This window comes from Amblyomma maculatum, chromosome 5 (genome assembly GCF_055883805.1).
Source record: "Amblyomma maculatum isolate TAMU_Amacu chromosome 5, ASM5588380v1, whole genome shotgun sequence".
In the NCBI taxonomy this organism is placed as follows: Eukaryota; Metazoa; Arthropoda; class Arachnida; order Ixodida; family Ixodidae; genus Amblyomma; species Amblyomma maculatum.
Genome location: NC_139348.1, coordinates 152,665,971 through 152,688,551, shown reverse-complemented (window position 1 = coordinate 152,688,551; position 22,581 = coordinate 152,665,971). Strand labels below are relative to the sequence as shown.

Genomic DNA, 22,581 nt, shown 5'->3' with positions numbered 1-22,581 from the left:
TACAAAGCATGAAAGAGCACTGAACAAGGGTAGAGGGGGAGCTTTAGTTTGCAAGACGAGCCAACGTTTCGACACGGGGACTTGTCTTTATCTGTAACAGAGGAAATGCGTGTACTTTAAACAAAAATGTAGAGTTTAGGGCAGAAGGAAAACACTGTGCGCAATAATATTATACTTGTTATGTCACCGTGCAAATTCAGAAAATATTTTGTTGCATGCTGTTTCTTTACACAATTTTTATTTGTAGCGCTCTAAATGAACCTCAAAGAGATGCCTGCGTCGGCGATTTGCAACCGCATCTTCCTAGTCTCGGGTTCACGTGAAGCAGCGACGGTTTAGAGGAGAAAGACTGGCGGAATTAATTTATTCCGCACTCAAGTTGGCTATTAGCATTTTGCCAGTTCCAGTGGAGAGAAAATCGAAGCGAGGAGAGCGTGCTAGACATCTGGTCTCTTCAATTGACGCAGAATCGTTCCAGCCAATCTAAGAGGGCGGGAGCTCATTCATATTCAAATCATGCTCGAATGTGTGACGCGCTGAACCTTCTCGATGGAGTTTGAGTCTGGAGTTCACCTTGAACGAAATCGAAAACGCAATCAGATTTATGCAATCGGGCAACTCCTCGCAGGACTTTGTGATGCAAAACGTCTAGCGCCGATTTCATTATTTAATTGATTGCACAACCTTTATTACCGCGAATATGAGTTGATATTATGTTTCCTGCTAATGCGTCCGAATTAACACGGGGACAGCTAGAATCAATTTGAAGACGCCCAGATGTTCATTATGCAAACGCAGGAGTCCCTTGTATTCGGCTGCTTAGAAATGTCGGGCTATGAAGAATAATGTATCCTTAACATCATACCTTGTGGCATGGTTTAGTGAACGCTCACAACGTTTCTGCAATAATGCGAAAATTTGCAATGTCATATGTGAATATTTAGCTATATATATCTGTTACAAATATTTTTTCTATGCAAGTCTCTATAAGAATGTTAGCTTGTTATCATTGATTTCAGAATGCTGCATTTGAACGCTGAGGACATATCAAATGTGCAAAGCTATTTTTAACATATGGAATGTGTGCGTCTCCATCCAGTAGGTAGAAGCCGAGGCTAATGTGCCTACCTTATCAACAGCATTTATCCTCAAAATCGCATGGTTAACTATAGGGGCATGAAAGCCCGTATTGGTCTTAGCGGTCTGATAAGGAACATTGCGCTTACTGTCTTTACTAAGCGCAGAGTCTATTGGTTGTGTCTGAATTATCGGTAATGTTTCTTCGGGGTATGACGTCTCGAAGAAGTAGGCTATGTGTAAGGTGGTAGTGGAGGGCTCCGGATAATTTCGTCCACGTGGGAGTCCTTATCGTTCAATCGTATCGCGCCGTACATGTGCCTCTAGCATTTGGTTTCCTTGAAAATTCGAACGCCGCAGCTGGTGTCAAAACCGCTCCTTTAGCCAACCGTAGCTAATCCCAGTCGGAAAAAAAGTACAGAAAATTTTTTGTTACTGATAATTTCGTCCACGTGGGAGTCCTTATCGTTCAATTACACCGCCCAGTACAAGTGCCTCTAGCATTTGGTTTTCATGAAAATTCAACCGCCGCCGCTGGTGTCAAATCCGTCCCTTTAGCCAACCGTAGGTAATCCCAGCTCGAAAACAAAAACTACAAAAAACGTTCTGTTACTACAGAATTTATGTGCAATATTTGACAGGAAATCTGTTGTGACACAATAAAACTTTCTTTAGTAACATAACACTTTTTTTACGTGGTTACAAGAGAAAAGTGCTACAGAACTACAGACAACAGAAAACTACTGATAAAACTACAGAACTAAAGAAAAATCTGACGTTTACGACAGAACAACAGAAGATTTTGTGACGGTTCTGTAGTTTTTCGACTCGGATATGAGCCTCTGTGGCATTTGTCTGAGGTTGTATGTTTAGAAACTTCGCTATGAAAGGTCCGCAGAACATACGATAAGGAGGCTGGAATGAGCATATATGCAAAATGTCAAGAGTCCCTGGGGTCTCCATTATCGACTCCTCTGCTTCACTGCATAAGCATTAAGTGCTTCATGCATTCGCATCACTATTTCGCGAAGACAATAGCGAATGAATCACTTGTGCTCAAAAAATCGACGAAGATTGTGAAACGCAGAAACCATTGAAAAATAAGGAGAAATTTCGCAGTGATTGTTAGCATGAACTTCACGTGGTGGCTTCCATGCGATCTGCATTAGGCCTAATGTCATGCTTGACAACGAAGATAGATGAACTAATATGAGTGAATGATGGAATGTAATACTAAATGGAGGAACGCATAAAATAATAATGGAATAAATCAGTAAATGAATGAACAAAATAATTATTGGTTTTGCTTTCTAGGTTGTGTGGATTTATGCAAAGTAGCATATAGTCGAACAATATTGAGCTTGCATGGCTTGTACAGAAGAAAAGAATAAAAAAAAGCAGAATTGCCATTTTTTTTCATGCCACACCACACCACACCACACCCCACCACACCCCACCCCACCCCACCCCACCACACCACACCACACCACACCACACCACACCACACCACACCACACCACTCCACTCCACTCCACTCCACTCCACTCCACTCCACTCCACTCCACTCCACTCCACACCACACCACATGACCGAAATTCGGTAATATTCTGGTTATCAAGTGAGCATTCCCAGAGAGCACCGCACAGAAATGTTTATTTTGTATACCAGCCGTAGTAGTGCAGTGGTACCCAAGGACCAAATGTAGTGGTTTGCTTTTCGAGGCTCGTGCTGGGTGCTTGAGGACGAAATGCTACTGGAAAAAGTTTGACAGCACAGATGACATTTCCTGCTGCCTCATGCGGAGCAGGCAAGCGATTTAATATATTCCTATAAAATGTGAGGCACCTCAACCACCGTACACACGGCAGGGATTTAAGAAGCGCAGGGGTTTCGGGACAACTATGTCATATGCTAAAATAGAAAGCATTGTATATATATATATATATATATATATATATATATATATATATATATATATATATATATATATATATATATATATATATATATATATATATATATATATATATATATATATATATATATATATATATATATATATATATATGCTAAAAATGAAAAAAAAAAACAAAGCAGAGTTGGAATTCACAGTAAAACGAGTGATCACTAAAAGCGCCATAATTTCCCCGAAGTTCGCCACGTGTGAGTTTGATGCCTCAACACTAAGACCATATCGATCAGCCCCTATTTGCCATGCCACTCATGCGACACTGTAGTGCTGCTGTAAGCAGCAACGATCTAAATCTGAGTTCTTCAGCGTGAAGGCATCGGATTTAACTGCAAGAACCGGCCGAATACAGCCTAGTGCAAAGCAAACACCTCTAAGCTTAAACTTGGAGAGCCTCGTACGTCCGTGGACGCGACCTAAACAGGAACGCAATTTAAAGCCCCCGCTAACGGCCGAGCGGCTCATCCTTGAACGCGTAATTGGCTACAAACGTCGACGTAGAAAGGCTTTTCAGCACGGTTTCCCTTGTTGGTCCAGTTGGTGCCGGAAAGGAGTGGAACCTCGTGCTTCGCTCATTAAAGATGCAAATTGACCCTAAGCCCTCTGGTGTCGTTGTTTTGCAGTGCCCCGGACGGCGCGGTGCAGACGGCGGCGCGATGCGTGCTGCCGCCCTGTGGGCGGCGGCGGCGGCGCTCGTCACACTGCTGTCGTCTGCGCTGCTGTTGCAGACGACGCTACTGCTACCCGCTGCTACGCAGGCATCGGCAAACTTCGTACAGCAGGTAAGTTGATTACAGAAGCTTTCTTTAAACCTGAAATGAAAAAAGCGAGAAAAGAAAACTTCCCGACAATTCTCGGAACGAGTCTTCGTTGTTTTCTTTCGTTCAATAAACATTAAGTTGCTAGTCCAGCCTTGTCCTGTCCTCTTCTTCTCTGTGTGTCGTCCTTTGCCCTACCAACTTGCCCAGTCGTCAACTTTGTTGAACTTCTAGGCTGTGTTAAGGCTACATTTATTTTCGCCTGCCTCTTCCTCTGAGCCTTTGGCTTTTAGTTAGGTTTGCCGCGATGAAATGGAAACGCTGTCTTACTACTTACGGGTGCAGTAAGCTAGAATTCGAAACGTGTACTGGGCAGTTTTAAGAATACGGGGCTTTAGTGGAGGTGAGTTATTTCCGACATAGTTTAATTGGGTGAGAGCTAGTGTTAGAAAGATGCCAAGTTGCCAAGTTCCTTTACTCTACCAGTTCACAAGCCCAGTAAGAGAACCTGACGGGCTCCGCGGTCATCAGCCTCGGGAACCTAACGGATGTTTCAAAAGAGGCACGTTATTTGAAACACAAATGTGAGCTATTTACAGTTCCCTGTACAGGTTTCAGCAGTTGGAATCAGCATTGTAACGCTAAAATGTTAAAACTTCTGACTGCGAAAAGTTGGCATTAGCATCGACGTGACTGTGAAAACACTTATATTGGGTTGCTGCACGAGCAGTCGTTAAAGGTAGCAAATTAGGTTGTGTTGCTTGGAATTGAGCCGCTGACTTGTGAACGGGCAGTCTGGCACGCTATTGAAAACAAAAATGTAGGTGCAAACGTAACAGGCACACAGAGAATGAAAGACACAGGACACGTGCCTGTGTCTGTGTGCCTGTTACACTTGCGCCTACGTTTTTCAATATGAACAGCCTTCAACTAGCCCAACTTTTTATCTTATCGAGTACTCTATCCTGACGCCACATCTGCAAGCTTAATCGACAGGAGTAAAAATTGCTTTCTAATGGCTACAGCTGGGTCACTGTCTAAGGAGCTGTGATCCAGGGCCCCCCTAAATGGCGGTAAGCACTCTTTAACACTATCAAGTCATACTCTCATTGGAGACATAAGTGTGCTGCAAGATTTATCTTTAATTGCTGAATGCGACTAGGCAATCTTCGGATCGGTAAATCCTAAATAAATTCATGAAGATGATGCTGAAAACGTTTTTAAAATCGCGCTCAGATACTCAATCCTAAAATTTGTTAATGAATATATTGGTTAGATGAGAAATATGGCCGAGTTTTTAATTAGTCACAGCTCAGAAAACCACTGGTCGCAGCGCAGTGGTTTTTTTTTGGTCTTTCGCTCGGTCGTTTCAGGCACTGCGATACAAAATGAATAAAAAAATTATGATGGCTTAACTCTGATTACATCCAAGATCGAGTGATAGGTTTATGATGATAATATATCGGGAATCACTGTATTTTTTGTTTGTCACTGCTGGCATGCGTCCTTATCAATATACATATAGAGCGCAGAACGCTCCAACGGTCTTGTGTTTGTTAAAGCTGAAATTTGCGGTGACCGGTGATCATCAATCTCTCTGCAGTTCAAGATACGCAGAGATATATTTAGAATGATTGTTACCATGCGTGACCACTCTTACATTTTTGCATATTGTTCAGAACGTTTCGTCAGTTCATCTAGATATGTCTTCCCCGACTTTAAATCGAGCGCTTCCGAGTTCAGTGGGCATTTATAGTTCGACGACCACTGAACAGGCGGTCAATCGTAGCTGGCCGCCCGAATCGGAATAGAGCGAACTAAATCCTTGAGAGAAAATCAGCCTTGGCCGACCACCCGAACAAGCTGAGTACATGGAGGAAGTAATGCTGAACCGCTTTCGGAAGTAGAGGCCACATTCTAAGAAACAATGTGTTGCGATTTATATATAGGCAGGGCCGTGGTATTCTGCAACTGGCTTTTGCACACCGTTTAACCCTATGGACGTTTTTCGATATACGCACTTCGATATCAGTCCGCGAAAAATAGGCGGTGCGCAGGGTCGCCGGTCGATATTTCTGAAATAAAGACATCCAAAACATTCCGCAACCTCCGGAAGTGACGAAATCGCCGAGTAAAACTTCCGGCGAGATCCGACTCTGGTTGGCTGATCGAGTGCTCCGAGCGCTGCCAAGCGACAAGCAGAATGCGCGCAACCAACCTTGGTCGACCAGTGCAGTTCGAACTCGCCATCTTAAAGGAAAAAAACCTACTCCGGCGCAACCAGTAGAAATCGTCATTGCTTCTTTGAAGGCGCAAGTCAGCCTAGTAAAAAGTTCCTTTTAGGTCCGCCCTTGCCTCTTGGTCTATCGCTTTCGGCATTGTAGCCACCAAAGGGAAAAAAAATTCTACTTTTACTCGTCGAAACCTTTAAAATGATGTGCGATAACGCTCCAACATAAAATACATTTTTGATCTCAGTTAACTAATAAACCGCAAACAATGAAGACCTGTAGTTAGTGTACAATCACACCAGATATAAGCTATTGAGCTTTGTATGACTTGATGCTGTAGTATATATTTCAATTGTTAAGCACAGCAACTAATTAATAGTAAATAACTAATACTTAAAATTTTATACTGTGATTTTATACTGTGCCATAGGTTCCAATTTTTATCCCAAATAAGTAAATAGCTATAAATATTCTTGAAAATTTGCAGGTGCATTTTTCTTCAAACTAAGCTGTCAAACGATATATGGCGTCATGGTGTAGCATAAGTTTCGTTCTTCATACACGAAATAACTAATTAGAACAATAAATTACGACCTCAAGTTATTCTGGTTTAATTATATAAGCTAGCTATCAAACGCTGCATAATATTTATCGCAAAATTTAGTTTTTAACCATAAATACCTTTTAAATGTACTTAATTAGCATGTGTATTTAGTAGAGTGGTTACTTGGCACTATGATCATGCAGTAGTTCATCATAGTTTATTGTACCAATGTCAAACTGTGACTTAGCTTGCCTGGTGACCAGTTTCATTTGACATTGGCTGATCGTGAAGGTCATCCCCGGGGGAAGGAAAGGGGAAGGTGCAAACACGCCTCATAGAAGCGGTCCCCGGGTTTATACCTGCAGTAGTAGAGCCATTGCTCCAAAATACCAGACAGCGAATTACCCAGACAAGCTGATGACTACCATGGGAAGAATGATCTCCACACCACATAATTATCATTCGTTCTAAACGGTGTTACAGTGAACCCTGTATGCGTCTTCGGCCTTCGAAACCACTTGAATCATAGTGCACGCCGAAACAGCTTTCAGACGTGGGTGGTTTTTTTCGTAGGCTTGTGAAGAAATCCCCTTTGGGGAATTTCTCCGAAATTTTATACTGCCAGGAAGAAGTAATAAATTTGACTAGAAGCGTAGCGCGGTGACTGGATCTCTAAGTCCCCTTTTGTGCGCCGCACGTAAGGCTGCTGACAAAGGGGCCACACCTTGAGAAAATTAACGCCAGGTCTCATTGTCGACAAGCCTGTTCGCTGAGCTGGGCTTTAGCCATTCTGAGCCAGATATGAAAGAAAAGAAACAATGCAAAAATGAGTTGGCTAACAAACTCTCGTTGAGGGTGTCCGAGCTTATGTTAGCAGAAATGGGCACGGACGGAAAGTGTAAGCGAAGAAAGGGCAGCAATAAGCCCCCACATAATGCGATGGATCGTAGCAGAAGTTAGGCCGAGCAGGAGGATACAGATAATCGGGTGTTCTGAAGAGATTGGGCGTTAATGTAAGACGCTTTTGTCCTATGGTTGACGAGAACCGGCTGCTCCTAAACGATAAAATGTCGTTGCACAACGCAGACACTTTTGCAATGCGTTCGAAAGAATTAAAACGAAACACTATAGCATTGCCTCATCTTTTGCAATGTCACTTATGGTTAGCGATGTTGTCATTGCATTTTAATGCAATGACATGCAATTTCTTCAAGCAGTTCATGTATGTAAGGTGAGCATAATCAAGTACCCCGGTGGTAGTTAGAAATTGTGTCAATATCGATAAACCAGAGTGAAAAAACAATTATGAGAACAACAACTTGGAGATGTCTGCCAGGTGGCTTTGCATAAATTATAACCCAGCGACTCGCACACGGAGTTGCTACTGCTTCGCTTGGTGTCTAAGGTTCCACAACTGCCGCCAGGGCGGCTGTTGACGGAGCACATTTTTACTACTTCCTTACTTTTGAAACCCCAAGAGGGCCGCCTTCGCCCTGCGCGTTGCATCACGCCAGTTTAGGAAGAAGCAGAATGTAGCGGATAGCCAAAGAAAAGGAAAGAATAATTTATCATTAAAACCTGTTTGTTTAGCCTGACACGTTTGTAGGACCTTGCGAGCAGTCTTGCTCGTTTTTTCATGCCTTTTGCCGCTAGCGGGAGCCACGCGCAGCAAACACTCGACGCTCGGCAATAATGGATGCATGCAAATTATCGAAGCACGCAGCTTGTGATGCGGAAAGCGATACGCTGCAGAGAGGCACGAAGCGCTGAGGTTCCGCTGTCGAGAGCAAACGTTGCGAAAAGGCGCGGACTTTCTGCGCGCGTAAACGAAGAAACATTGCGGCTGCGAGTGAGAGTTTTTCGTGGTCTTTTACGTGCAGGCTAGTGTCATTAGTTTTAACGGCCGATAAATGATATTCATTACGATTAGGAAGAAGAAGGCAAAGCAATATTCACTTTCTGGATGGGTTGCGTTGACTTAGCGGTCGGCCTAATTGTGGACCAAAGCCGCGGTAAAATCTACGTTGCTGTTTATTCTGTTTATTGCCATCTGCAGCGATATTCTGCGTGGAAGCTTTGTTTTGGCCGCCATTACAACGCCCGCGATGTGAACAAGGAGCCACATCCAGCGAATTCATTAAAAGGTTTGAGAGCAAAAAATGCTGTGGCAAAACTCAGCTCAGCCAGGTTAGACGGAGGGAAAGCTCGGTTAAACATCTAACCGGCGAGCGACAGAAGCGACGACGGTGTGCACAACAGATACAGTCGGTTCCAAAAGCAGCCTCGCCGGGAGCAGGGCAGGTTTTCTTTTTTCTTCAACTGCCAAGGTTCTGAGAAAGCTGTATAGCTTTCCTTTGTAGCCGTATGGCTGCGCTTGGGTGGATGACAATGAGTAATTACTCCCTTATTAGAAATCTACTCCACCTGGGGGGATTTCTCTAAATATTTGGCCAAAGCTAGCGATGCATGCGGTTCATTTCTTAGCGGCTCTTTCCGCACCCGCCTATAAGGGCACTGTGATGACCCCTTTAGGCGCTCTTGGGCTGGGTCCTTAATACCCTATCAGACCGTAAACTGTAAATAAATTAAAGTAAAACTTTGAAAGAGAAGAAAACAACCCAATCTTTCTGTTTTTTTTTTTTTTTTGTTGTTTTTGGTTTGAACACCCTTACGATGTGTCGCCATTTGGGACCTATCTGACGATGGCGGACTACTGCACAATATTCAACTATTCAGAAGGCAATCCTTAAGCGGCTCGCACAAAAAGAGGAGAGGTGGTATATGAGGATCAATTGTCATTGTCTCTTTTCAGGTACATTTATGTTCTGGAATTGGCCATTACTGAAGCGACAGCGTAACAGAGGCCATTCCGCTGAAATACGTCGTTAGTTCGTTAGTTAGTTAGTTAGTCAGTGTTGTCGGCTTAAGCTAAACGTCACGAGTATGTCTCTGTCTGGTATTACTTGCCAGGCGATATGGCCGAGCAGTAATTTATCGGTGGGATGTGGGACTTTACGAATCTTCATCGTGTGGCAGAGCTGGCAGGGAATCGGAATAACAAACCGGGGCCCTTGGATCCCGAGTTAGACACAGTACCCTTACACCAAGGACTCACGTTCGTACGACTCGGTTAAAGCGGGACTTTGTATAGATGTTGGGTGGCCGTGTACGTAATGTGGCAGCTTAGGGCTGTATATGCTAGTGAGTGTGCGGCGTGAGATAAAAGAGGCGCAGATTGAAAGACACGTGATTAAGCGAGTAGTAAAATGCATGTTCGTTAACGAGGATTCACCTGAACAATCATTGACGCGAGTCAGAACCAAGTTGTGCTCTTAAGACGGCGCTTAAGTGCCCCGAAAATTTATGCCGAAACCTTTTGTAGGCTGATCAGCGTAGACAGGATTTGTGCGTCCGCGGGGGGTGTCACACCGTCATTGTCGAGACATCAATTGATTGATGAGTAAAAAAAGGAATATATGAGGTAGAAAAGGAAAAACGTGTCTGTGTGCAAAGTTGCCTTGATTTGAAGTAATTAAATCAATCAATCAATCAATCAATCAATCAATCAATCAATCAATCAATCAATCAATCAATCATGGATAATGTATTCATCACAAAGAAGTGGAAGGAGGCCGAGGGAAAAGCCGTATCTGCGGCTAGAGAAGTCCTCGGCCCGCTTAAGGCGTGCACAGCAGCAGGGTGAAGCAAAAGTGGGCACAAAACAGTTACAGGAGTTAAAAAAGATGAAAGAAGGAAAAAAACAAACAAAACAAAAACAAGAAACAAAAATTAAAATAAAAAAGGTAACATAATGCACATAAGGCAATACCCTCTGAAAAAAAAAAGACAATCAACATGTACCTGACAATATACTCAGCATAATTACGTTAATAAAGTACTGCTTTCAAACCTATATAGGTTGTGTTGGGAAATATATTTTCATTGATGATAGGGACATCCTTTTCTATAATGTTCAATAATCTCGGAAGTGTGTTACGGAGCCGTTGTTGTCCATAGGTGGTGCGGCATTTTGGAATATTCCATTGTTCTGGAATTCGAGTTCTGTAAATTGGATTGTTAGGGCACAGTTTTGCAATTTCTTTCAAAGTCGGACTGTTTCGTTAGATACTCAAACGGTATTACTGGTTCAGCTTATGCTCATATAAGTTGTTTATGTTTAGCACATTAAGCGATGAAAAGATATGAGAATTTGGTGCTGCCTATTCCACATCTGCAATGATTCGTAATTTCTTTTTCTGTAGCCTTTGTAACTGCAGTAGGTTTGCTTTTGTTGCAGTTCCACAAACTAAATGAGAGTAGTTTAAGTAGGAAGCCAAGAGGCCATTGTACACTATGAGTTTAACTCTTTTCGGGAGGGTATAGCGGTTGCGATTTAAAATTCCCATTATGCAACTCAGTTTACTTATTAGACTGTTTATATGATCATGCCACTGTAATTTTGAGGTAAAATATACCCCCAGTACCTTAATACCTTCTACCACGTCAGTCGGTTCGGATCTTAATATTATGCTTTCCTGTAACGAAACTTGTTTTCCTTTTGGTCGAAAAACAACTACTTTTGTTTTGTTCACGTAAATTTTCAATTGATTGCTGCAGCTCCAGGAGTCTAATTTACTCAAAAGATTGTTCGCTTTAAGAATTCCTTCAGCTTCAGAAAGGGATGATACCAAGGCACTTGTATCATCGGCATATGTAATGAACTTAGTGTCTGAACAAATGTGTACAATATCATTAATATATAAATTAAATAAGACAGGACCTAAAATACTACCTTGTGGCCCCCCAGACACTATATGCTTTCTGCTGGAAGCGAATTCATTCATTTCAACATATTGAAACTTATTTGACAGGTAGCTCTTCAACAGTGCCAAAAGAAGGCCGCTTATTCCTTAATGATTCAGTTTTTCAAATAAGATGTCATGATTAATATAATCGAAAGTCTGAGTGAAATCAACAAAAATGCGTGTAACAATGCGTTTCGTTTCAAAACTTTGTAGAATATATTCCTTTTGGTCCAGCAACGCCAACTCTGTAGACCTGTTCTTTCTGAAGCCGTACTGTGAGGTAGAGATAAGACTATGCTTGCTGCAGAAACGCGATATACGGTTTAATATAATTTTTGCTAGACGTTTAGAAAAAACAGGAAGAACTGATACAGGCCTGTTGTTAGATACGACACTCTTTTCAGCTTTTTAAATAAAGCTATCACGCGGGCAACTTGCATTTTTGAAAGAGAAACTCCTGTAGAAATACTAAGATTTAATATATGTGCCAAAATAGTGCTGAATATACGTATAGTATACTGCACAGGCCTTATTTGTATACCGTCAGCATCAACGGTTTGAGAATTATTTAAAATCAAGAAAACAAAACACACCTCATTTGCATCTGTTGGTTCGAAACATAGTGTATTAGAGTTTTCGTTCCCTAAATATTTATAGGATGCTGTCTGGGCTTTATATAAGTCCCTTTGGACAAAGCAAATATTGAAAATATTAACCATTGCTTCCCCATTCAGCCATTTCGTTTAAAGGGTTTACACCTTTATGTATTGGTTATGTTTTTTTGTTTCTTTCCGAAAGATCGGGAAATGAAAACTTGGACGATTAAACATCCGTACAGAAAGGCATGGAAAAAGAAAGTCAGGCGATTTGACAAACTCTCCTTTAGAAGTACATGTAGAAAATATGTGAAGTTAGTAGAAAACCCACTTTTATAGCAGAATTGTTAATAGCAGTTTCTGGAGCCTCGAAAGGAAGTCAGATGAACCGAAAATACGTCAAGCATTCGCAGGTACAACTCGCGCTGAGAGAATGAACCTTTGATGCATGTAATACAGATTAATGACAGGTGAACCTCTTTTTTTAAACGCCGTTTTGTAAAGCATAGAGAGACAAGACGAAGAGGAAGGAAAGAGATGAAACAGATGCTTATCCGATTGAAGTGAGCGAAAAAAGCGACAGCCGGAATGAAAAATGATCTTCAAACGACATAGTTGACATTAGCCCCCAATGCAAGCGAATAAAAGCATTTTAGTATTGGGCAGCATAGTCCTGTAAGCTTCCCTTTGAGATCATTTTTAAATGGAGATTCCTGTTCCTCTTTTCTTTTTTTGTTCTAACATCACATTGAACATTCAGCCAAGTGAATAAGTAATATATATCGGGGAGAAAGGCACTACCTAATTAAAAAAAAAAAAGCTTTTCCAAGCTCACTTGAGCAATGTCAGGCATATAGAGGGGTTGTGTGCATCTTTACTACAACAGACCTATGTGTAACATCAGAGATATTTGTAACAGGCCAAAAGAAAAAGTAATAATTTTGACTGGCACAATCCGTGGCTCAGCTGCACGTTTAAGTCGTTCGAGTTCATGTGACAAGGAAACTTTTAAAGAAGGGCTGACTCTTGGGATGTGACTGAAAAATTATGCGCATTGACGAGCGGCTGCAGAATGTTTGTGCACATGAGTCCAGCGGACAGTAAAAATTTTACTGCGGAAGAATCCAACTGTGCAGTAGAGAAATGTTTTTTTGGGAAAACATTGATTCGGAATGTGGGCTTTAGTTTAGCGAGCAGGCGGAGAAGTTGTTTATTTATTTATTTATTTGAAAATACTGCAGGCCATTGCTTGTCCCAAGCAGGAGTGAATTCACATTGTTACATAATGAAAGGAATAAAATTATACAATATTAGCATTTAGCAATATTTTTCTTATTTTTTGTCAACAGTAGAAAGCCTTCATTAGAAAGTGGAACAGTCTTCCACATGCTGCCGCCATTTTGTAGGCTACTTGTCCTCGGCGCCTGTTCAAGATTGAACTTATCGAACTGAGTCGTGCATTCAGCCATGATAAGCCTAAGCGGCACTAGGAAGTCAACAAAGGGGAATGTAGGCTGCCTACAGGATGTGAACTTCTTTATATATTTTTTCTAAAGATTGTTCTATTAGCCTTTGTTGTCATATCAGCGGGAAATAAAGGTCGCTGCCCCACCGGTAACACTTAGATGTAGTCTCCTACTCAGCTGTAATTTTCACAAAAGCTAGTAAACGAAAAATGCGTGGAATTGTGGTCACATAAGTTCCAAACCTCTAACGTGGTGCGAGCCAATTTCGGGAACTTATCTCAGCTCTCAGGTGCATACAGTGCTTTATTTGATTAGATATTATACGCATGTGGGCTTACTTTTATTACTGATGTCACGTGGAGCGGGAAAAGTTTTTTACAAATCTTTACATTGCATAACGTATTATTAAAGTGTTTAATCAATCAGCCCTTTGCTGTGTGCGTCTCTCAAAAAAGGCAAAAAATGCTTGGACAAACGCCACTGCTTTCACACACTAACAAAAAAGTGAAGCTGAAGCCATTGATTTGGTATGTACTTTACGGTGTAGTTAATCTCAGAGGCTGTACTTCTTCACCGTCCTTTGGCTCCACAGTGCAAACCTATACGCTTACCCTGCCCACATTGTGCCTGGAGTATTCATAATACGCGAAAAATCTCACAATAAAAGTTCACCCTTTATTATCAGACGTTTTGTGCGGTGCCCAACGTTCACGTGCATTATCCTCGATATTCATTCGCTATTGCCGCCAAGATGGCAAAGTTATGCTTAAAGTGCAGCTATTAAAAGCGTCTCACTGCCCTACAGATTAAGACTGCCGTTGAAGATGACAAGGAAGCTGGGAAGCGATTCCTTCATCGTGGTGACTTTGGCATCGAGGTTAACTAAGATATACATACATAAGAAAGTAAGAAAAGGTTGTTGAACAAAGGCGTCCCAAAGTTGTGCTAAGCGACTACAAGGTGGCAGTACTCACCAGAGTGGAACATGGGATTGCATATATATCAAGGTCATTTCCAAAGAAGATCACAATAGACGTTGGCCATGGCGCACGAGCTCTTCAAATGGAGCAGTGCTGGTTGAAAGGTACAAATCTTAGTATTTATTTCCCCGTTCTTGACTCATTGGTCATCTGCTCATGCGGCGTCACAGTATCGCGTGACGCGGCCAAATTAACAGGTAGCGCCTTTGAAATTGGAGGGCGAGAAGTGAATCGCACCGTCAAGGAGTCAGGAAACTGGGATTAGGAGTCACACACGCTACTTCTGTACCACGAAAGCGCATTCGCACTGCTTCATTAATGCGGTGCTTTATATCAGTGCGGGCAGCTTTTCACGTATTGTGGCTGCTTACTACGGTATGCTAATTAGCACAAATTAGTTAGGTATGACTTAAAAGAAAAATGATTAAGAGCAGAGGGAGGTGCTCGTACGCGATCAATGTTCCGCGAAGAGAGTCTCATACGAGAGGCACTACCTCTGACTCGTCCTACATTTCGAGGTGGAGCTTAAGTGCATCTCTTCTCGTTTTATTTATTGCATATGCAGGTTTTAAAAATTTTACACGTAGCGTTCTGGTGCCATAGCACCAAAAAGCTGTCGCCATACCACGGTTGGAGAGGGAGGTTTCAAGGACGATTCACATTTCTCCCGGCGCAAACATCGGAGTGGCGCCCTCATTCGATGCGGCAGGCACCGGAACTACAGACCTGATAAGTGTTCGCCACGGTAGATGGCGCCTCCGTGTTATTAGTGCATAGGCTAAGTGCTTCGACTTGCGCGCCGCCATGCCGAGTTGGCGGTAAAGAACGATCGGTATGAGGCAGCTATATAGGCGGTTGAAGCGAAGGTGAACTGCAAAGGTACGAACGTTAGAAACGGAAACAAAGGGCTTTTAGTATTTGTAACTGGTGGCCGTTACGAAAAACCGTTCGCAGGGGCACAAGCCGAATTACGTAGGCGTCCTATACACTCGATTATTATTCACGGATATTTTTGTCAGCAACGTAAGGGCTCTTTTTGTTGTTTTCAAGGTTTTTTTCACATCCTTAACTTTGTCGCCTGTCTCTCCTATTAATACCGCGTCTCCAGCAGCCGAATCACCTTCAGTGATGATCATAGCAGCGATGGTAATAACAATAGAGTTAACGATAATGATAACGATGGTAGCAGCGATGAAAATGATGGTGCATTTAGTTGATAATGATAATAACATAACGATAATAATCCTCCATGGATAATAATTACAGTAGCGATAGTGATGGCAATGGTAGTACCGATGACAAGACGATGCACGCCGCAGTTAATGAAAATAGTCCTCTAATGTGGCTTTCGCCATTTCTGCTCTCAAGCAGACTTAATTGTAGTCTGCAACTTTTTGCGTCAAGCATTTTATCAATAAAAACATTGTTTAACTTTCTGAGTTTCCTCTGCCTTTTAAGATGACGTTAGGACGTTGAAGAGGGTAGAGAACGTCATCTTTTTTATGTGCATATAATAAAAGTGCGGGTCTAAAACTATTGTCTACTGTCTCGTTCTGCAGCCTCTTCCTCACAAATGAATAAAAATGTAATTCTATATCTGAAAAAACTGAGCGTGTTCTCGCAGAAACTCACCCGAACTTGTATTTTCAAGCTGCATACCGTTTTTCGCGCTTTCTTCTTTCTGATAAAACACTTAGCACCGGCAAAAAAAAACCCTTCTAAAAATGATGAAAGCAGCAACTTTCTGACCTAGCATTGCAAATATGACCTTTTGCATTTCGATTAGGGTTGTATGTTTTGGCGAATATGAGTAAAAACTGCATTGACCCCATTTTTGGAAGTGCACCTCTGTCGCGAGATACTGGCAAGCGCATAGAAAACGCTCAACAAAAGGAAGATATGATCGACGATGTCCGGACAGCGTGCTTGAAGGTCACGAAACGTTAGCGCAGGAATACGCCACATGCATTACAAATAAAGCGCGCGAGGCAGCAATTTATTACGGACGAGGACAATGCAAAAATATCGCAAAAAAGCTGAATCCACAGAATGCACGGAGGGAAGAAGAAGAAGAAAGATGCATGCGGTCGTCATGGGGAAGCGATATGTCAGGCTGTACGACCTTGCAGTTGCCGCTGCTTTGCCCCTGGTCCATTCGCCGGAGCCCCTTAGCCTGAAACCCATTGGGTACGCAGAGGAGCCCGGCTTTTTTTTTCCTAGATCTGAAAAGACTGCGGAAAGGCATGGAACAGCACCTCATGCGTCACTACGTGGCCGCGAGTGCCGACAGGGTTTATAGACGTTATCGCCGGCTGCGCTGCCGAGGGCTATTTCCGTACAGCTAGTCAAACCTGGTAGTTAGGCTGGTTGGTTTGGAGGAGTATGAGAAATGCTGGTAGCGGAAAAAAAACCGCAGGACTCTCCCGAGACAGATGCTGAATTTACTGGGGATAATGGGGTCCAAACACAAAAGACTGATTATCGAGATCTCTTCTTGCGTGCTGCATTTACGATCCCTGTCGACATATTTGGGATACTGAGATTGCATCTAACCCGCGTTCATACCATCTCGGCTGAGTGGAGAACCCACTGATGCTAGGCGAACTGCCTTGTTTTCCTGGAGAAGATGGCCAATAAAATAGGACGAACTTTGTAATGGCTTAAGCTGTCTTCAAATTAATCATGTGCGGTGTTACTGTATTTATCTGCATTCACGTCGTTACCTATTCGCTTCTGACCACTCTTATGGCTAGAGGTTAAGACAGATATCACTGTCGACTTTCAAATTACGTAGACGATAAAAAGAGGCCTCTTTTTGGCATTATGTGAAATTATCACCGCAATGCACTCTGCCCATCATCCTTGCAGCCTGCATGTTTCCGAAACTCATGACGTGATTCAGTTCCTTGCCGCCTAAAGGGCTTTTGCGATACCTCCTCCTTCTCGATGCTGAACTTTCTGACATTCCCAGTTAGCCATTCGACGCCTGACACGTTCCACCAGGTCCGATCGATGCTTGAGTTTCAACAGAGCATGCATCTTCTTTTGTTTCCTTTTCCGTGCAGTTAACTGCGTTTTGTCGAAAGAACAAAATCGATAGCATAAAAATTCCCAATTTTTCTGTATTTACGCTTCTTCCTCCTCCTCACAGCATATTCGTTGCAGTGCTTCTTCATCAGTGATGCTTAAGCAAGTACCCGATGCCTTGCCACGCAAAATGTGTTGCGGGTTCTCCTTCGCGGAAAAAGAAGCAGATAGAGGAATAATTGGCAGAACTGAAAGAGTGGGAGGTTAACTAAGTGACGCCAGGATGCTACCTTACACATGGAGAGCCGAGCAAAGGAAGCGAGGAGTGGAAAATCCGTTTTGCACATGAAAACTATCTTTAGGATTTTACGCACTGCACATATGTAAGGCACGCGGGGCACACATGTCAGGGCCTTAAACTCAACCTTGAGCCGTGTAACAATTTCTATAGCAGCTAGAGAATGTTGCTAGGGCAAGGCAGATTGTACACCTCAAATGTTTAGAAGTGCCGCCATATTGCCGCTCGTTACAGCAGCGGCGTTTCGATAAGGGGTTCCCACAAAAGGAGGCTTAATTTATGTGTGCGGCGCAGCCCAGTTTAGATGTAGTCTGCAATCTGTCGTTGCGAAGACCTAGAGCTGTAATACAGAGGGAGTACCTTACCCGAACAAACAATATCGGCCTTTTCTCTTGTTGCCCTTTACGATGCCGCGAAGTCACGCAAAGGTTTGGAATAACACACTTTGACGATCGCGGTTGCATGACGCACAGTCGTTGGTAAAGAGGCAAAGAGCTAAGCTTAATACAACATTTCCTGGTTCTACTGACCGCAAGATAAGCCGGTATTTACACGTATGCACAATCTTACCCCCCTGAACAAAATGGGCGCTTGCACTTTGTGCTCGACGCAATAAGCCAGGTACTGTTAAGCTTGTTCACCCACGCCACGAAAAAAATGTTTGGAGAAGGCACTTAAGCTACGCATTTAAGGACATCCTACGACGATGAGAGTGACGAGTGACTCCCGTTTGCCCTCTCCCCTTGCGGATCCTGGTTCTGGTACACACTGTTTGCTACTCGCTTAATCACTAATCTTTTACCCAGGAGGCAGAAAGCATTTGCCCAATATTCGAGTGTGTTGGCAATATAGTGGCCTTACGTAGGGGCAGGCTTGCAAAGACAGCCCCAATATTGGGCCGTTGGTTTGTGCTTCATGGGTAATTTGTGCCTCTTTCATGCCACACAAAGCAGTCAGTGCACTGCCATGTCACCTGGCGACTAGCGCCTGCAAGAGTTATGCCTATAATTTCGAGCTCACAAGGTGACAATGCAGGATTTTCTGGGGAACGAGGCATTTAAAGTTATTACATGGAACACACATTGGCTGTATCAGACACTCCGCATTTTTACCACGCGGCGTCGTTAAGTACTTGAACTTTTATGTGGACCACTTCTCTTTGGTGTAGTAACTCGATGTGCCGGTGCTATCAAGGTCACTGGTGTATAGAGCGGAGCAAGTGCAGCAGCCCCTTTATGGCCGGTTCCATCTTTAGTCTTCCTGCGCGCCGACATCGAGGAAGGCTGGGTAGGCAGTCCTTTCAACTTGATTTTGCTTTGCTAGGGAAACACTTCACAACCACGCGACGACATCGTTACGATCAAAGGGAGTTTCATGGCATAATGCGCCTTCCTGTCGTTACCCGCTCTTGCAAATAAGCGAAGCAGGGAAATTGCGCGTCAGCAACTTTCTACGCCGAAAAAGTGCTCGACAGATAACAAAGCGGAGTTTTCTAGTTCTAAAAGAATAAACAAAGCGCGTTGAAACTGAGGAGCGGAACTTCGCGCATAAAAAAAAAAAGCATTGTGGGCGAAAACTAGGCGCAGGAACATTAGAAGCGCTAAACTCGGCTGCCCTCCTTGAATAATCCAAAAGGTTACCATGTTTTTGTTACATTTTTTTGGCCGTTACTACGTTCTGCGCCACTTGCTTGAAGAACATGTCGTGAGGAACATGAACGCAGTTAAGGCCAAGCCTATTTGTTTAACTACATCCACCACCAAGCGTGGCGGAAAGTTGTAGACGCTAGGCTTTCGGGAGGCGGAACGAAAGACATGAAGAACTTGCATAGAGGGACCGAACAGTCAGGAAAGGAAAGGGATGCTCAGGGAGAGTCATGGCGTAATCCCACTCGCGCCTGCAGTGCAAAAAAGTTCCCTCTTCCACACTCCTCTCCCATATCGCAGCGTCAGGCAGAGGAAAGGAGAATGGTCTCACGCCCCAGTTGTTGTCCCGCCTTCAGAGTGGTTCTTGAGCTCGAGATTTATAATCGCGGTACGAGTCGCGATCGTGCACAGAAAGCAGGGGATGCAAAGGATGTCGCAAGGAACGAAAGAAGAACAGAAAAGGAAGCCTTCGAGAAGTCAGCTTGTGGAATACGCCTGCTGCCTCCCAATTATGAAAAATAATATAAAATAGGCCAGTGCGCCCGTATCGTGCAAAGCAAGGCCCACGATCCCTTTGTGACAAGATGAGATGCGGTGACAGGCGTAGGAGGAAAAGAATGGCGGCCAAAGTTGAATTTTGGTCTTCTGGCTACAAGGTGGCGCAACAACGTTGTTCTCCAGGGGCCTCGGTTCGGCAGCCATGTACGAAAAAAAAAAGAAAAAAAAGAAAGGAACGCAAGGAAGCCGACACACAATGCCCCCTTCGTTCCAATCTCGAAGGAGCCTCTTTTCATGGGCCAGTTGTTTTTGGCGCCGCCACCTTTTGCGGGTGCCCCAAAAAGTGCCGAGCATGTTTTGCTTCGTGTTTGTTTCTTGCCCCACTCTCTGCCTCCCTACGTTCAGGACAGAGAATGCTAGTGCATTCTATAGGGGTCACGGGACGCGTGAGGAATCGCAATCGGGGATGCCAAAGTTTGCCTGTGAAAGTTTTCAGTGGGGTGGGTGAAGGGAAAGAAAGCAAAGCAAACAGCTGTGAGAAGACGAAGAGAAGGATAGAGATGAAAAAAGAAAGAAAAAAAAAAAGTATCTCGACATCTGTCGAGAAAGCGTATCGAAAGGATGTTCACCGCCGCGGTTGGTTTTTCGCAGAGTGAAGTTCCTGCTCCTTGCCGAGAAAAGGAGAAATAAACATGGAGATCGCAGGGAAAGCGCGAATGCAGCCTCTCCGTTCTTGTGTGGCTGTTCATATATTGCTCGTTTTGATCCTTCTTGTTGTGGAACTTGTGTATGGCGCTTTCAAAAAGCCGCCGATAATATCTACGTGATGTCAGGTGCTGCTTTTGACAAAAGCTAGTAAGGAATGCTCATTTCTATCATCGTCCTACTACTCTGGTCTGTGCGAAGATGCTAATAATTTCATGCTTTTTACAGTTAGCATGAAAAGCATACACGTTTTTACGTCCAATACTGATCGCGCTGATGGAAAAGTGAGAATACATGCGAGCTCTGTATGACATGCACACTGTACAGGAATCCTTGAAAGCCGTATGAAGGGCTATTGAAATATATACAAATAACACCGAACTTCCAATCCCCACACTTGCTGTGTGCAAGTTGTATGGAAATATTAAACACAACATCAGCGTAATTGAGAATATCTGTAGCTCTTCCATCGAAGGTTGCTGAGGAGGTGCAGTACTCTCTGGAGGATGTGCATATAATGTACTTCTCATCATGCATACTTAAGGTATTTGAATAATGTTATCTTGAACACAACATATTACTTGCTTTTTTTTTGGTTCTGCGGATAACTAATTAGGAAGACGTATTTACCGCACTTCATAATCTGATAACTCATGCGTAGTTTGAATAAACAGGTAGTCTGAATTATGCATTGCGAAATAATGATCGATAGTTCATTTAAATCAATAGCCTAAATGCTTACTTGGTGTTAAATTTGCTCGTAGCATTCTTCACTTCGCATGTTAAACCTGGAAAGCGCGCAAAAAACACACAGACAACAGCAAAAGACGGACACACGAGCGCTTTCTAGGTTTAACATGTCTAACCAACTCGCCCAAACGCAACCCATTATTCACTCAGCAGTTGACTGATCTCCACCTGTGGATTGCCGGTTGGCTGAATTTAGATGTTTTGCTCCGTCAAATCACTAAATACAGCTTTAACTAGGCTTGCGAATACATTGAAGGCTCATTTACAGTCACTATTCCCCGATAGTATCCTTGCGGCTCACACGAGAATTATTTTATTCCGTACAGGTCGAAGTCTCATTCTCAATCTGAGAGAAATTGTCCCGCATGGTTCCCGATAGTGCTTGACCTACCTTCCTTATGGATATTACTAGTTTCGCTATTCGTTAATAATCAAGGTATACTTGACCAGGAATTCTCTCATTCAATGCGAATGAGAATCTCGTGGCTTCATTTGAGGGACACAGTACAAAAGCTCGACAAGAAATCAAATAAAGCAGGTATATTAAGCCGGCCGCACTCTTTGGAATGACCAACAACGATGCGTGTAACAGAGGAGTCTTGGGACTGGATGACACTGGTCCCGATAGAGGTGGCAATGCATACATTTCATTCTGATATCGCCTTTTTTGTCCTTACCACGTGCCCATTAACAGATTGGTAGATAGTCAGGAACAGGTTTGCGGAAACTAAATTTAAATGTTGGGCTGCTATAGAGCTCTGGAAGATCCTGCTCTGCAAATACTATATATGGAATGGTAAAACCTTCCGATGCGTAGTTTTTCCAACGACCGCGCCTAGCAATGAAGACAATCATATAAAACCAAGCTGGCACATTTTTGACATTAAACAACAAAAACCTATGACCAGCCTGAGTGATGTGCCGATATATAGATTCTTATGTTTATGATATGTTAAAAATTGCTGTCTAAACTTCCGACCGAAACAGTAATATTGTTTCGCCATGGCTAAGCGAAAGATATATATGCGAATGCTAGAAGTGAATTCACACTAAATGAGCTTAGTTAGACCTTTTAAGCTTACCTAAGCCTAATGACGCTTAGGCATGCTTGGGAAGATGAATTACGACGAATGAGTGTTTAGACAGCAACGTACTGGTGTACTGTAGCCTTATACCTTTTTATGCTTAGGTAAGCCTTTCGGGATAAGTAAGTCAAACTGCCTGAATTAGG

At 43.1% G+C, this 22,581-nt stretch overlaps 1 protein-coding gene across 1 annotated transcript in view; it reads left to right on the top strand.

The window, feature by feature from the left end:
- Positions 1 to 22,581, top strand: part of Nmdar2 (glutamate ionotropic receptor NMDA type subunit 2) — an 84,721-nt gene that overhangs the window by 20,570 nt on the left and 41,570 nt on the right. The window contains exon 2 of the mRNA XM_084604700.1: positions 3,670 to 3,828. Within this exon, the coding sequence (XP_084460826.1) occupies positions 3,703 to 3,828 (126 nt within the window). The 5' untranslated portion in view covers positions 3,670 to 3,702. The remainder of the gene's footprint in view (positions 1 to 3,669; positions 3,829 to 22,581) is intronic.